The following is a 13,990-nucleotide window of genomic DNA, read 5'->3' as shown; positions in this document are numbered from 1 at the left end:
ACGCTCCCTACACCGAGTGTGAACGCTCCCTACACCGAGTGTGAACGCTCCCTACACCGAGTGTGAACGCTCCCTACACCGAGTGTGAACGCTCCCTACACCGAGTGTGAACGCTCCCTACACCGAGTGTGAACGCTCCCTACACCGGGTGTGAACGCTCCCTACACCGGGTGTGGACGCTACCTACACCGAGTGTGAACGCTCCCTACACCGAGTGTGAACGCTCCCTACACCGGGTGTGAACGCTCCCTACACCGGGTGTGAACGCTCCCTACACCGAGTGTGAACGCTCCCTACACCGAGTGTGAACGCTCCCTACACCGGGTGTGAACGCTCCCTACACCGGGTGTGAACGCTCCCTACACCGAGTGTGAACGCTCCCTACACCGGGTGTGAACGCTCCCTACACCGAGTGTGAACGCTCCCTACACCGAGTGTGGACGCTCCCTACACCGAGTGTGGACGCTCCCTACACCGGGTGTGGACGCTCCCTACACCGGGTGTGGACGCTCCCTACACCGAGTGTGAACATCCCTACACCGGGTGTGGACGCTCCCTACACCGAGTGTGGACGCTCCCTACACCGAGTGTGAACATCCCTACACCGAGTGTGGACGCTCCCTACACCGGGTGTGAACGCTCCCTACACCGAGTGTGAACGCTCCCTACACCGAGTGTGAACACTCCCTACACCGAGTGTGAACGCTCCCTACACCGAGTGTGGACGCTCCCTACACCGGGTGTGAACGCTCCCTACACCGAGTGTGGACGCTCCCTACACCGAGTGTGAACGCTCCCTACACCGAGTGTGAACGCTCCCTACACCGAGTGTGAACGCTCCCTACACCGAGTGTGAACGCTCCCTACACCGAGTGTGGACGCTCCCTACACCGGGTGTGGACGCTCCCTACACCGAGTGTGGACGCTCCCTACACCGAGTGTGGACGCTCCCTACACCGAGTGTGGACGCTCCCTACAACGAGTGTGGACGCTCCCTACACCGAGTGTGAACGCTCCCTACACCGAGTGTGGACGCTCCCTACACCGAGTGTGAACGCTCCCTACACCGGGTGTGGATGCTCCCTACACCGAGTGTGAACGCTCCCTACACCGAGTGTGGACGCTCCCTACACCGGGTGTGAACGCTCCCTACACCGAGTGTGAACGCTCCCTACACCGAGTGTGGACGCTCCCTACACCGGGTGTGAACGCTCCCTACACCGAGTGTGAACGCTCCCTACACCGAGTGTGAACGCTCCCTGCACCGAGTGTGAACGCTCCCTACACCGAGTGTGAACGCTCCCTACACCGGGTGTGGACACACCCTACACCGAGTGTGAACGCTCCCTACACCGAGTGTGAACGCTCCCTCCACCGAGTGTGGACGCTCCCTACACCGGGTGTGAACGCTCCCTACACCGAGTGTGAACGCTCCCTACACCGGGTGTGAACGCTCCCTACACCGGGTGTGGACGCTCCCTACACCGGGTGTGGACGCTACCTACACCGAGTGTGAACGCTCCCTACACCGGGTGTGAACGCTCCCTACACCGAGTGTGAACGCTCCCTACACCGGGTGTGGACGCTACCTACACCGAGTGTGAACGCTCCCTACACCGAGTGTGAACGCTCCCTACACCAAGTGTGAACGCTCCCTACACCGGGTGTGAACGCTCCCTACACCGGGTGTGAACGCTCCCTACACCGTGTGGACGCTCCCTACACCGAGTGTGAACGCTCCCTACACCGTGTGGACGCTCCCTACACCGAGTGTGAACGCTCCCTACACCGAGTGTGAACGCTCCCTACACCGGGTGTGAACGCTCCCTACACCGTGTGGACGCTCCCTACACCGTGTGGACGCTCCCTACACCGAGTGTGAACGCTCCCTACACCGAGTGTGAACGCTCCCTACACCGGGTGTGAACGCTCCCTGCACCGAGTGTGGACGCTCCCGACACCGGGTGTGGACGCTCCCTACACCGGGTGTGGACGCTCCCTACACCGAGTGTGGACGCTCCCTACACCGGGTGTGGACGCTCCCTACACCGGGTGTGGACGCTCCCTACACCGGGTGTGGACGCTCCCTACACCGGGTGTGGACGCTCCCTACACCGGGTGTGGACGCTCCCTACACCGGGTGTGGACGCTCCCTACACCGGGTGTGGACGCTCCCTACACCGGGTGTGGACGCTCCCTACACCGGGTGTGAACGCTCCCTGCACCGAGTGTGGACGCTCCCTACACCGGGTGTGGACGCTCCCTACACCGGGTGTGGACGCTCCCTACACCGGGTGTGGACGCTCCCTACACCGAGTGTGGACGCTCCCTACACCGAGTGTGAACGCTCCCTACACCGAGTGTGGACGCTCCCTACACCGGGTGTGGACGCTCCCTACACCGAGTGTGGACGCTCCCTACACCGAGTGTGAACGCTCCCTACACAGGGGTGAACGCTCCCTACACCGGGTGTGGACGCTCCCTACACCGGGTGTGGACGCTCCCTACACCGGGTGTGGACGCTCCCTACACCGAGTGTGAACGCTCCCTACACCGAGTGTGAACGCTACCTACACCGAGTGTGAACGCTCCCTACACCGAGTGTGAACGCTCCCTACACCGGGTGTGAACGCTCCCTACACCGAGTGTGAACGCTCCCTCCACCGAGTGTGAACGCTCCCTACACCGGGTGTGAACGCTCCCTACACCGAGTGTGAACGCTCCCTACACCGAGTGTGAACGCTCCCTACACCGAGTGTGAACGCTCCCTACACCGGGTGTGGACGCTCCCTACACCGAGTGTGAACATCCCTACACCGAGTGTGAACGCTCCCTACACCGGGTGTGAACGCTCCCTACACCGGGTGTGGATGCTCCCTACACCGAGTGTCAACATCCCTACACCGTGTGTGAACGCTCCCTACACCGAGTGTGAACATCCCTACACCGAGTGTGAACGCTCCCTACACCGAGTGTGAACGCTCCCTACACCGGGTGTGGATGCTCCCTACACCGAGTGTCAACATCCCTACACCGGGTGTGAACGCTCCCTACACCGGGTGTGGACGCTCCCTACACCGAGTGTGAACGCTCCCTACACCGGGTGTGGACGCTCCCTACACCGAGTGTGAACGCTCCCTACACCGGGTGTGAACGCTCCCTACACCGAGTGTGAACGCTCCCTACAACGGGTGTGGACGCTCCCTACACCGGGTGTGGACGCTCCCTACACCGAGTGTGAACGCTCCCTACACCGGGTGTGAACGCTCCCTGCACCGGGTGTGAACGCTCCCTACACCGGGTGTGAACGCTCCCTACACCGGGTGTGAACGCTCCCTGCACCGGGTGTGAACGCTCCCTACACCGAGTGTGAACGCTCCCTACACCGGGTGTGAACGCTCCTGCACCGGGTGTGAACGCTCCCTACACCGAGTGTGAACGCTCCCTACACCGGGTGTGAACGCTCCCTACACCGGGTGTGAACGCTCCCTACACCGGGTGTGGATGCTCCCTACACCGAGTGTCAACATCCCTACACCGAGTGTGAACGCTCCCTACACCGAGTGTGAACGCTCCCTACACCGAGTGTGAACGCTCCCTACACCGAGTGTGAACGCTCCCTACACCGAGTGTGAACGCTCCCTACACCGAGTGTGAACGCTCCCTACACCGAGTGTGGACACTCCCTACACCGGGTGTGAACGCTCCCTACACCGAGTGTGAACGCTCCCTACACCGGGTGTGGACACTCCCTACACCGGGTGTGAACGCTCCCTACACCGAGTGTGAACGCTCCCTACACCGGGTGTGAACGCTCCCTACACCGAGTGTGGACGCTCCCTACACCGGGTGTGAACGCTCCCTACACCGGGTGTGGACGCTCCCTACACCGGGTGTGAACGCTCCCTACACCGAGTGTGAACGCTCCCTACACCGAGTGTGAACGCTCCCTACACGGAGTGTGGACGCTCCCTACACCGGGTGTGAACGCTCCCTACACCGAGTGTGAACGCTCCCTACACCGAGTGTGAACGCTCCCTACACCGAGTGTGAACGCTCCCTACACCGAGTGTGAACGCTCCCTACACCGAGTGTGAACGCTCCCTACACCGAGTGTGGACGCTCCCTACACCGAGTGTGGACGCTCCCTACACCGAGTGTGAACGCTCCCTACACCGGGTGTGGACGCTCCCTACACCGGGTGTGGACGCTCCCTACACCGAGTGTGAACATCCCTACACCGGGTGTGGACGCTCCCTACACCGAGTGTGGACGCTCCCTACACCGAGTGTGGACGCTCCCTACACCGAGTGTGAACGCTCCCTACACCGAGTGTGAACGCTCCCTACACCGAGTGTGAACGCTCCCTACACCGAGTGTGAACGCTCCCTACACCGAGTGTGAACGCTCCCTACACCGGGTGTGAACGCTACCTACACCGGGTGTGAACGCTCCCTACACCGGGTGTGAACGCTACCTACACCGGGTGTGAACGCTCCCTACACCGAGTGTGAACGCTACCTACACCGGGTGTGAACGCTCCCTACACCGAGTGTGACCGCTCCCTACACCGGGTGTGAACGCTCCCTACACCGAGTGTGAACGCTCCCTACACCGAGTGTGAACGCTCCCTACACCGAGTGTGGACGCTCCCTACACCGGGTGTGGACGCTCCCTACACCGGGTGTGGACGCTCCCTACACCGAGTGTGGACGCTCCCTACACCGGGTGTGGATGCTCCCTACACCGGGTGTGAACGCTCCCTACACCGGGTGTGAACGCTCCCTACACCGGGTGTGGATGCTCCCTACACCGAGTGTCAACATCCCTACACCGGGTGTGAACGCTCCCTACACCGAGTGTGGACGCTCCCTACACCGAGTGTGAACGCTCCCTACACCGGGTGTGGATGCTCCCTACACCGAGTGTCAACATCCCTACACCGGGTGTGAACGCTCCCTACACCGGGTGTGGACGCTCCCTACACCGGGTGTGAACGCTCCCTACACCGGTGTGAACGCTCCCTACACCGGGTGTGGATGCTCCCTACACCGGGTGTGAACGCTCCCTACACCGGGTGTGGACGCTCCCTACACCGGGTGTGAACGCTCCCTACACCGAGTGTGAACGCTCCCTACACCGGGTGTGAACGCTCCCTACACCGGGTGTGGATGCTCCCTACACCGAGTGTCAACATCCCTACACCGGGTGTGAACGCTCCCTACACCGGGTGTGGACGCTCCCTACACCGGGTGTGGACGCTCCCTACACCGGGTGTGGACGCTCCCTACACCGAGTGTGAACATCCCTACACCGAGTGTGGACGCTCCCTACACCGGGTCTGAACGCTCCCTACACCGAGTGTGGACACTCCCTACACCAGGTGTGGACGCTCCCTACACCGAGTGTGAACGCTCCCTACACCGAGTGTGGACGCTCCCTACACCGGGTGTGGACGCTCCCTACACCGAGTGTGAACATCCCTACACCGAGTGTGGACGCTCCCTACACCGGGTCTGAACGCTCCCTACACCGAGTGTGGACACTCCCTACACCAGGTGTGGACGCTCCCTACACCGAGTGTGAACGCTCCCTACACCGAGTGTGAACGCTCCCTACACCGGGTGTCAACGCTCCCTACACCGAGTGTGGATGCTCCCTACACCGGGTGTGAACGCTCCCTACACCAGGTGTGGACGCTCCCTACACCGAGTGTGAACGCTCCCTACACCGAGTGTGAACGCTCCCTACACCGAGTGTGAACGCTCCCTACACCGAGTGTGAACGCTCCCTACACCGAGTGTGGACGCTCCCTACACCGAGTGTGGACGCTCCCTACACCGAGTGTGAACGCTCCCTACACCGGGTGTGGACGCTCCCTACACCGAGTGTGGACGCTCCCTACACCGGGTGTGAACGCTCCCTACACCGAGTGTGAACATCCCTACACCGGGTGTGGACGCTCCCTACACCGAGTGTGGACGCTCCCTACACCGAGTGTGAACGCTCCCTACACCGAGTGTGAACGCTCCCTACACCGAGTGTGAACGCTCCCTACACCGAGTGTGAACGCTCCCTACACCGAGTGTGAACGCTCCCTACACCGAGTGTGAACGCTCCCTACACCGGGTGTGAACGCTACCTACACCGGGTGTGAACGCTCCCTACACTGGGTGTGAACGCTACCTACACCGGGTGTGAACGCTCCCTACACCGGGTGTGAACGCTCCCTACACCGAGTGTGACCGCTCCCTACACCGGGTGTGAACGCTCCCTACACCGAGTGTGAACGCTCCCTACACCGAGTGTGAACGCTCCCTACACCGAGTGTGGACGCTCCCTACACCGGGTGTGGACGCTCCCTACACCGGGTGTGGACGCTCCCTACACCGGGTGTGGACACTCCCTACACCGAGTGTGAACATCCCTACACCGGGTGTGGACGCTCCCTACACCGAGTGTGAACATCCCTACACCGGGTGTGGACGCTCCCTACACCGAGTGTGGACGCTCCCTACACCGAGTGTGAACATCCCTACACCGAGTGTGGACGCTCCCTACACCGGGTCTGAACGCTCCCTACACCGAGTGTGGACACTCCCTACACCAGGTGTGGACGCTCCCTACACCGAGTGTGAACGCTCCCTACACCGAGTGTGAACGCTCCCTACACCGGGTGTGAACGCTCCCTACACCGAGTGTGGATGCTCCCTACACCGGGTGTGAACGCTCCCTACACCAGGTGTGGACGCTCCCTACACCGAGTGTGAACGCTCCCTACACCGAGTGTGAACGCTCCCTACACCGAGTGTGAACGCTCCCTACACCGAGTGTGAACGCTCCCTCCACCGGGTGTGAACGCTCCCTACACCGAGTGTGGATGCTCCCTACACCGGGTGTGAACGCTCCCTACACCAGGTGTGGACGCTCCCTACACCGAGTGTGAACGCTCCCTACACCGAGTGTGAACGCTCCCTACACCGAGTGTGAACGCTCCCTACACCGAGTGTGAACGCTCCCTACACCGAGTGTGAACGCTCCCTACACCGGGTGTGAACGCTCCCTACACCGAGTGTGAACGCTCCCTACACCGAGTGTGAACGCTCCCTACACCGGGTGTGAACGCTCCCTACACCGAGTGTGAACATCCCTACACCGGGTGTGAACGCTCCCTACACCGAGTCTGGACGCTCCCTACACCGAGTGTGAACGCTCCCTACACCGAGTGTGAACGCTCCCTACACCGGGTGTGAACGCTCCCTACACCGGGTGTGAACGCTCCCTACACCGGGTGTGAACGCTCCCTACACCGGGTGTGAACGCTCCCTACACCGGGTGTGAACGCTCCCTACACCGAGTGTGAACGCTCCCTACACCGAGTGTGAACGCTCCCTACACCGAGTGTGAACGCTCCCTACACCGAGTGTGAACGCTCCCTACACCGGGTGTGGACGCTCCCTACACCGGGTGTGAACGCTCCCTACACCGAGTGTGAACGCTCCCTACACCGAGTGTGAACGCTCCCTACACCGAGTGTGAACGCTCCCTACACCGAGTGTGGACGCTCCCTACACCGGGTGTGGACGCTCCCTACACCGAGTGTGAACGCTCCCTACACCGAGTGTGAACGCTCCCTACACCGGGTGTGAACGCTCCCTACACCGAGTGTGAACGCTCCCTACACCGAGTGTGAACGCTCCCTACACCGAGTGTGGACACTCCCTACACCGGGTGTGGACGCTCCCTACACCGAGTGTGAACGCTCCCTACACCGAGTGTGAACGCTCCCTACACCGGGTGTGAACGCTCCCTACACCGAGTGTGAACGCTCCCTACACCGAGTGTGAACGCTCCCTACACCGAGTGTGAACGCTCCCTACACCGAGTGTGAACGCTCCCTACACCGAGTGTGGACGCTCCCTACACCGAGTGTGAACGCTCCCTACACCGAGTGTGAACGCTCCCTACACCGGGTGTGGACGCTCCCTACACCGAGTGTGAACGCTCCCTACACCGAGTGTGAACGCTCCCTACACCGAGTGTGAACGCTCCCTACACCGAGTGTGAACGCTCCCTACACCGAGTGTGGACGCTCCCTACACCGAGTGTGAACGCTCCCTACACCGAGTGTGAACGCTCCCTACACCGGGTGTGAACGCTCCCTACACCGGGTGTGAACGCTCCCTTCACCGAGTGTGAACGCTCCCTACACCGAGTGTGAACGCTCCCTACACCGAGTGTGAACGCTCCCTACACCGGGTGTGAACGCTCCTTACACCGAGTGTGAACGCTCCCTACACCGGGTGTGAACGCTCCCTACACAAGGTGTGGACGCTACCTACACCGAGTGTGAACGCTCCCTACACCGGGTGTGAACGCTCCCTACACCGAGTGTGAACGCTCCCTACACCGAGTGTGAACGCTCCCTACACCGAGTGTGAACGCTCCCTACACCGGGTGTGAACGCTCCCTACACCGAGTGTGAACGCTCCCTACACCAGGTGTGAACGCTCCCTACACCGAGTGTGAACGCTCCCTACACCGAGTGTGAACATCCCTACACCGAGTGTGAACGCTCCCTACACCGGGTGTGAACGCTCCCTACACCGAGTGTGAACGCTCCCTACACCGAGTGTGAACGCTCCCTACACCGAGTGTGAACGCTCCCTACACCGAGTGTGAACGCTCCCTACACCGGGTGTGAACGCTCCCTACACCGGGTGTGAACGCTCCCTACACCGGGTGTGGACACTCCCTACACCGAGTGTGAACGCTCCCTACACCGAGTGTGAACGCTCCCTACACCGAGTGTGGACGCTCCCGACACCGAGTGTGGACGCTCCCTACACCGAGTGTGAACGCTCCCTACACCGAGTGTGAACGCTCCCTACACCGAGTGTGGACACTCCCTACACCGGGTGTGAACACTCCCTACACCGAGTGTGAACGCTCCCTACACCGGGTGTGGACACTCCCTACACCGGGTGTGAACGCTCCCTACACCGAGTGTGAACGCTCCCTACACCGAGTGTGAACGCTCCCTACACCGGGTGTGGACGCTCCCTACACCGAGTGTGAACGCTCCCTACACCGAGTGTGAACGCTCCCTACACCGAGTGTGAACGCTCCCTACACCGAGTGTGAACGCTCCCTACACCGAGTGTGAACGCTCCCTACACCGAGTGTGAACGCTCCCTACACCGAGTGTGAACGCTCCCTACACCGAGTGTGAACGCTCCCTACACCGAGTGTGGACACTCCCTACACCGGGTGTGAACGCTCCCTACACCGGGTGTGAACGCTCCCTACACCGAGTGTGAACACTCCCTACACCGGGTGTGAACGCTCCCTACACCGGGTGTGAACGCTCCCTACACCGAGTGAACACTCCCTCCACCGGGTGTGAACGCTCCCTACACCGGGTGTGAACGCTCCATACACCGGGTGTGGACACTCCCTACACCGGGTGTGGACGCTCCCTACACCGAGTGTGAACGCTCCCTACACCGGGTGTGAAGGGTCTGGGTGTGAAGGGTCTGGGTGTGAAGGGTCTGGGTGTGAAGGGTCTGGGTGTGAAGGGTCTGGGTGTGAAGGGTCTGGGTGTGAACAGTCTGGGTGTGAACAGTCTGGCTGTGAACACTATTGATGAAAGGTATTCATTGCGATTCGAACAGGGTCCTCTGAAAGGGTTTTTGGAATCACTGGGAAAGTTGCAGAAGAAGTTTTATATTAAAGGTCAGCGGTTGACGTGTCCAATCCGGACTTACCTGGTTACAGCTCGGAGCGCCGCCAGTTCTGGGGCTCGCGCTCTGAAGACCTTGCGGAGTTGGGGCCTGGAGACGGATGAAGCTCTCTTCCTGGCTGGAGCTCCCAAAGGGCCCCTTCTGCAGAAAATCCGCCCACATATTTTCTTTGATGATCAAATGTTTCATGTGGAAGGAGCGAAGGAGCTGGGAACCATTGCAGCTCATGTTCCTTACGGAGTTAGTCAGAGATACAGGAAAATGGAGGAGAGGAAGGAGAGGGTGATGGAGTAGCTGCAGCTGCCAGATATGCTCTCATACTGGAACCCAAGCACCTAGATGTTTCATTGGCCCAGATTCTTTTTGCTGCTTTTCCTCCTGTTACTGTGCACGAAGGCCCATAGTAACCTCTCCTCTCCTAATCCAATCCCTCCCTCAACCCCAATCCACCTCCCCTCCCAATTCTCTCTCCCTTCCCCTGCCTTCCCATCCAAATCCCTTACCCTTCCCAAACCCTTTCCCCTCCCATTAACCCCCACCTACCACCATGCCATCCCCTCACTCCTTTCCCTCCCTCTCTCTCACTTTTCATCCACCCTTTCTTCACCCATAACAGCCTGACATAGTCATACTGATGGAATCATACCTTACAGATAATGTTCCAGACACCACCATTACCATCCCTGAATATGTCCTGTCCCACCGACAGGACAGACCCAGGAGAGGTGGTGGTACAGTGGTATACAGTTGGGAGGGAGTTTCCCTGGGAGCCCTCAACATTGACTCCAGACCCCATGAAGTCTCATGGCTTCAGGTCAAACATGGGCAAGGAAACCTCTTACTGGTTACCACGTACCATCCTCCTTCGGCTGATGAATCAGTATTCCTCCATGTTGAACAACTCTTGGAGGAAGCACTGAGAGTGGCAAGGGCGCAAAATGTACTCTGGGTGGGGAATTTCAACGTCCTCCACCAAGAGAGGCTCGGCAGCAACACTACTGATCGAGCTGGTCGGGTCTGAAAGGATAGAACTGCCAGACTGGGTCTGCAGCAGGTGGTGAAGGAACCAACAAGAGGAAAAAACATACTTGACCTCATCCGTACCAGCTGCAGATTCATAGAAACTCATAGAAGAATTTGCATCTGTCCATGACAGTATCAGTAAGAGTGACCACAGCACAGTCCTTGTGGAAGGACCACCTTCACAACTCGATTTTCAAGTTTGCTGACGACACCACCATCGTGATTCGGATCTCAAACAATGACGAGACAGAGTACAGGAATGAGATAGAGAATCTGGTGAACTGGTGCGGCAACAATAATCTCTCCCTCAATGTCAACAAAACGAAGGAGATTGTCATCTACTTCAGGAAGCGTAAAGGAGAACATGCCCCTGTCTTCATCGTAAGAAGTCTAACAACACCAGGTTAAAGTCCAACAGGTTTATTTGATAGCAAATGCCACTAGCTTTCGGAGCGCTGCCCCTTCGTCAGGTGGAGTGGGAGATGTGCTCACAAACATGGCATACAGAGACACAAACTCAATTTACAGAATAATGATTGGAATGCTAACTGTAAATTGAGTTTGTGTCTCTATATGCCCTGTTTGTGAGCACATCTCCCACTCCACCTGACGCAGGGGCAACGCTCCGAAAGCTAGTGGCATTTGCTACCAAATAAACCTGTTGGACTTTAACCTGGTGTTGTTAGACTTCTTACTGTGTTTACCCCAGTCCAACACCGGCATCTCCACATCATGTCTACATCAACAGGGACGAAGTAGAACGGGCCGAGAGCTTCAGGTTTTTAAGTGTCTAGATCACCAACAACCTGTCCTGGTCCCCCCCATGCCGACACTATAGTTAAGAAAGCCCACCAACACCTCTACTTTCTCAGACGACTAAGGAAATTTGGCATGTCAGCTACGACTCTCACCAACTTTTGTGAATGTAGCCCAATCCATCGTGCAAACCAGCCTCCCATCCATTGACTCTGTCTACACTTCCCTCTGCCTCGGTAAAGCAGCCAGCATAATTAAGAATCCCACACACCCCGGACATTCTCTCTTCCACCTTCTTCCTTCAGGAAAAAGAAACAAAAGTCTGAGGTCGCGTACCAATCGACTCAAGAACAGCTTCTTCCCTGCTGCCATCAGACTTTTGAATGGACCTTGCATTCAGTTGACCTTTCTCTACACCCCAGCTATGACTGTAACGCACATTCTGCACTCTCTTGTTTCCTTCTCTATGAACAGTATGCTTTGTATAGCGCGCAAGAAACAATACTTTTCACTGTATGCTAATACATAGAACATAGAACATAGAACATTACAGCACAGAACAGGCCCTTCGGCCCACGATGTTGTGCCGACCTTCATCTGAAACCAAGATCAAGCTATCCCACTCCCTACCATCCTGGTGTGCTCCATGTGCCTATCCAATAACCGCTTAAATGTTCCTAAAGTGTCTGACTCCACTATCACTGCAGGCAGTCCATTCCACACCCCAACCACTCTCTGCGTGAAGAACCTACCTCTGATATCCTTCCTATATCTCCCACCATGAACCCTATAGTTATGCCCCCTAGTTACCACTCCATTCACCCGAGGAAATGGTCTTTGAACGTTCACTCGATCTATCCCCTTCATCATTTTATAAACCTCTATTAAGTCTCCCCTCAATCTCCTCCGCTCCAGAGAGAACAGCCCCAGCTCCCTCAACCTTTCCTCATAAGACCGACACTCCAAACCAGGCAGCATCCTGGTAAATCTCCTCTGCACTCTTTCCAGCGCTTCCACATCCTTCTTATAGTGAGGTGACCAGAACTGCACGCAATATTCCAAATGCGGTCTCACCAAGGTCCTGTACAAAAGAACAAAGAACAATACAGCACAGGAACAGGCCCTTCGGCCCTCCAAGCCCGCGCCGCTCCCCGGTCCAGGATTGAATCCTGAATCCAGGATCCCCGCCCAATTTTCCAGCCTATCTACATACCAATATCCTATCCACCGAGCTGTCCCTCACAGCTACGATGCTTTGTTCATTACAACCTATTAACTCACCCCCACCCCCCTATTCCAGACCATGTGATCCCCAGGGAGAGGCGAAAACCCAGAGTGAAAAACCCCAGGGCCAATATGGGGAAAAAAAAAATCTGGGAAATTCCTCTCCGACCCCCTGAGGCGATCGAAACGAGTCCAGGAGATCACAATGGCCCTGATCGGAAAATGCTTCCCAACCCTAGTCATTTCCACTTCCATGAACACCATATGAATTCCCTGCCCCCGAGACAGGTTCCCAACTATCCGCAGTCTCGCTCTGTACTGGCACCAGCAAGATGATCATAGAATGAAGCCTTGAAACGAGAAACAAGGAACAATTAGCCCGCGCCGCTCCCTGGTCCAAACTAGACCACTCTTTTGTATCCCTCCATTCCCACTCCGGTCATATAGCTGTCTAGATAAGTCTTAAACGTTCCCAGTGTGTCCGCCTCCACCACCTTGCCCGGCAACACATTCCAGGCCCCCACGACCCTCTGTGTGAAATATGTCCTTCTGATATCTGTGTTAAACCTCCCCCCCTTCAAAGAACAAAGAACAAAGAACAGTACAGCACAGGAAACAGGCCTTCGGCCCTCCAAGCCTGTGCCGCTCCTTGGTCCAACTAGACCAATCGTTTGTATCCCTCCATTCCCAGGCTGCTCATGTGACTATCCAGGTAAGTCTTAAACGATGTCAGCGTGCCTGCCTCCACCACCCTACTTGGCAGCGCATTCCAGGCCCCCACCACCCTCTGTGTAAAAAACGTCCCTCTGATGTCTGAGTTATACTTCGCCCCTCTCAGCTTGAGCCCGTGACCCCTCGTGATCGTCACCTCCGACCTGGGAAAAAGCTTCCCACTGTTCACCCTATCTATACCCTTCATAATCTTGTATACCTTACAGTTGCAGCATAACCCCACGGCTCTTAAACTCCAACCCCCTGTTAATAAAAGCTAACACACTATATGCCTTCTTCACAGCTCTATCCACTTGAGTGGCAACCTTTAGAGATCTGTGGATATGGACCCCAAGATCTCTCTGTTCCTCCACAGTCTTCAGAACCCTACCTTTGACCCTGTAATCCACATTTAAATTAGTCCTACCAAAATGAATCACCTCACATTTATCAGGGTTAAACTCCATTTGCCATTTTTCAGCCCAGCTTTGCATCCTATCTATGTCTCTTTGCAGCCTACAACAGCCCTCCAC

The 13,990-nt window shown here is 57.7% G+C and overlaps 1 protein-coding gene across 1 annotated transcript in view; it reads left to right on the top strand.

Moving 5' to 3' along the window:
* Nucleotides 1–13,075, top strand: part of LOC144485982 (cytosolic 5'-nucleotidase 1A-like) — an 81,535-nt gene extending 68,460 nt beyond the window's left edge. Inside the window, exon 3 of the mRNA XM_078204080.1 lies at nucleotides 9,675–13,075. Within this exon, the coding sequence (XP_078060206.1) occupies nucleotides 9,675–10,037 (363 nt within the window). The 3' untranslated portion in view covers nucleotides 10,038–13,075. The remainder of the gene's footprint in view (nucleotides 1–9,674) is intronic.
* The last annotated feature ends 915 nt before the right edge of the window (nucleotides 13,076–13,990 follow it).

This window comes from Mustelus asterias, unplaced genomic scaffold (genome assembly GCF_964213995.1).
Source record: "Mustelus asterias unplaced genomic scaffold, sMusAst1.hap1.1 HAP1_SCAFFOLD_259, whole genome shotgun sequence".
NCBI classification, from domain to species: Eukaryota; Metazoa; Chordata; class Chondrichthyes; order Carcharhiniformes; family Triakidae; genus Mustelus; species Mustelus asterias.
This window is presented reverse-complemented; position numbering and strand designations above follow the sequence as displayed.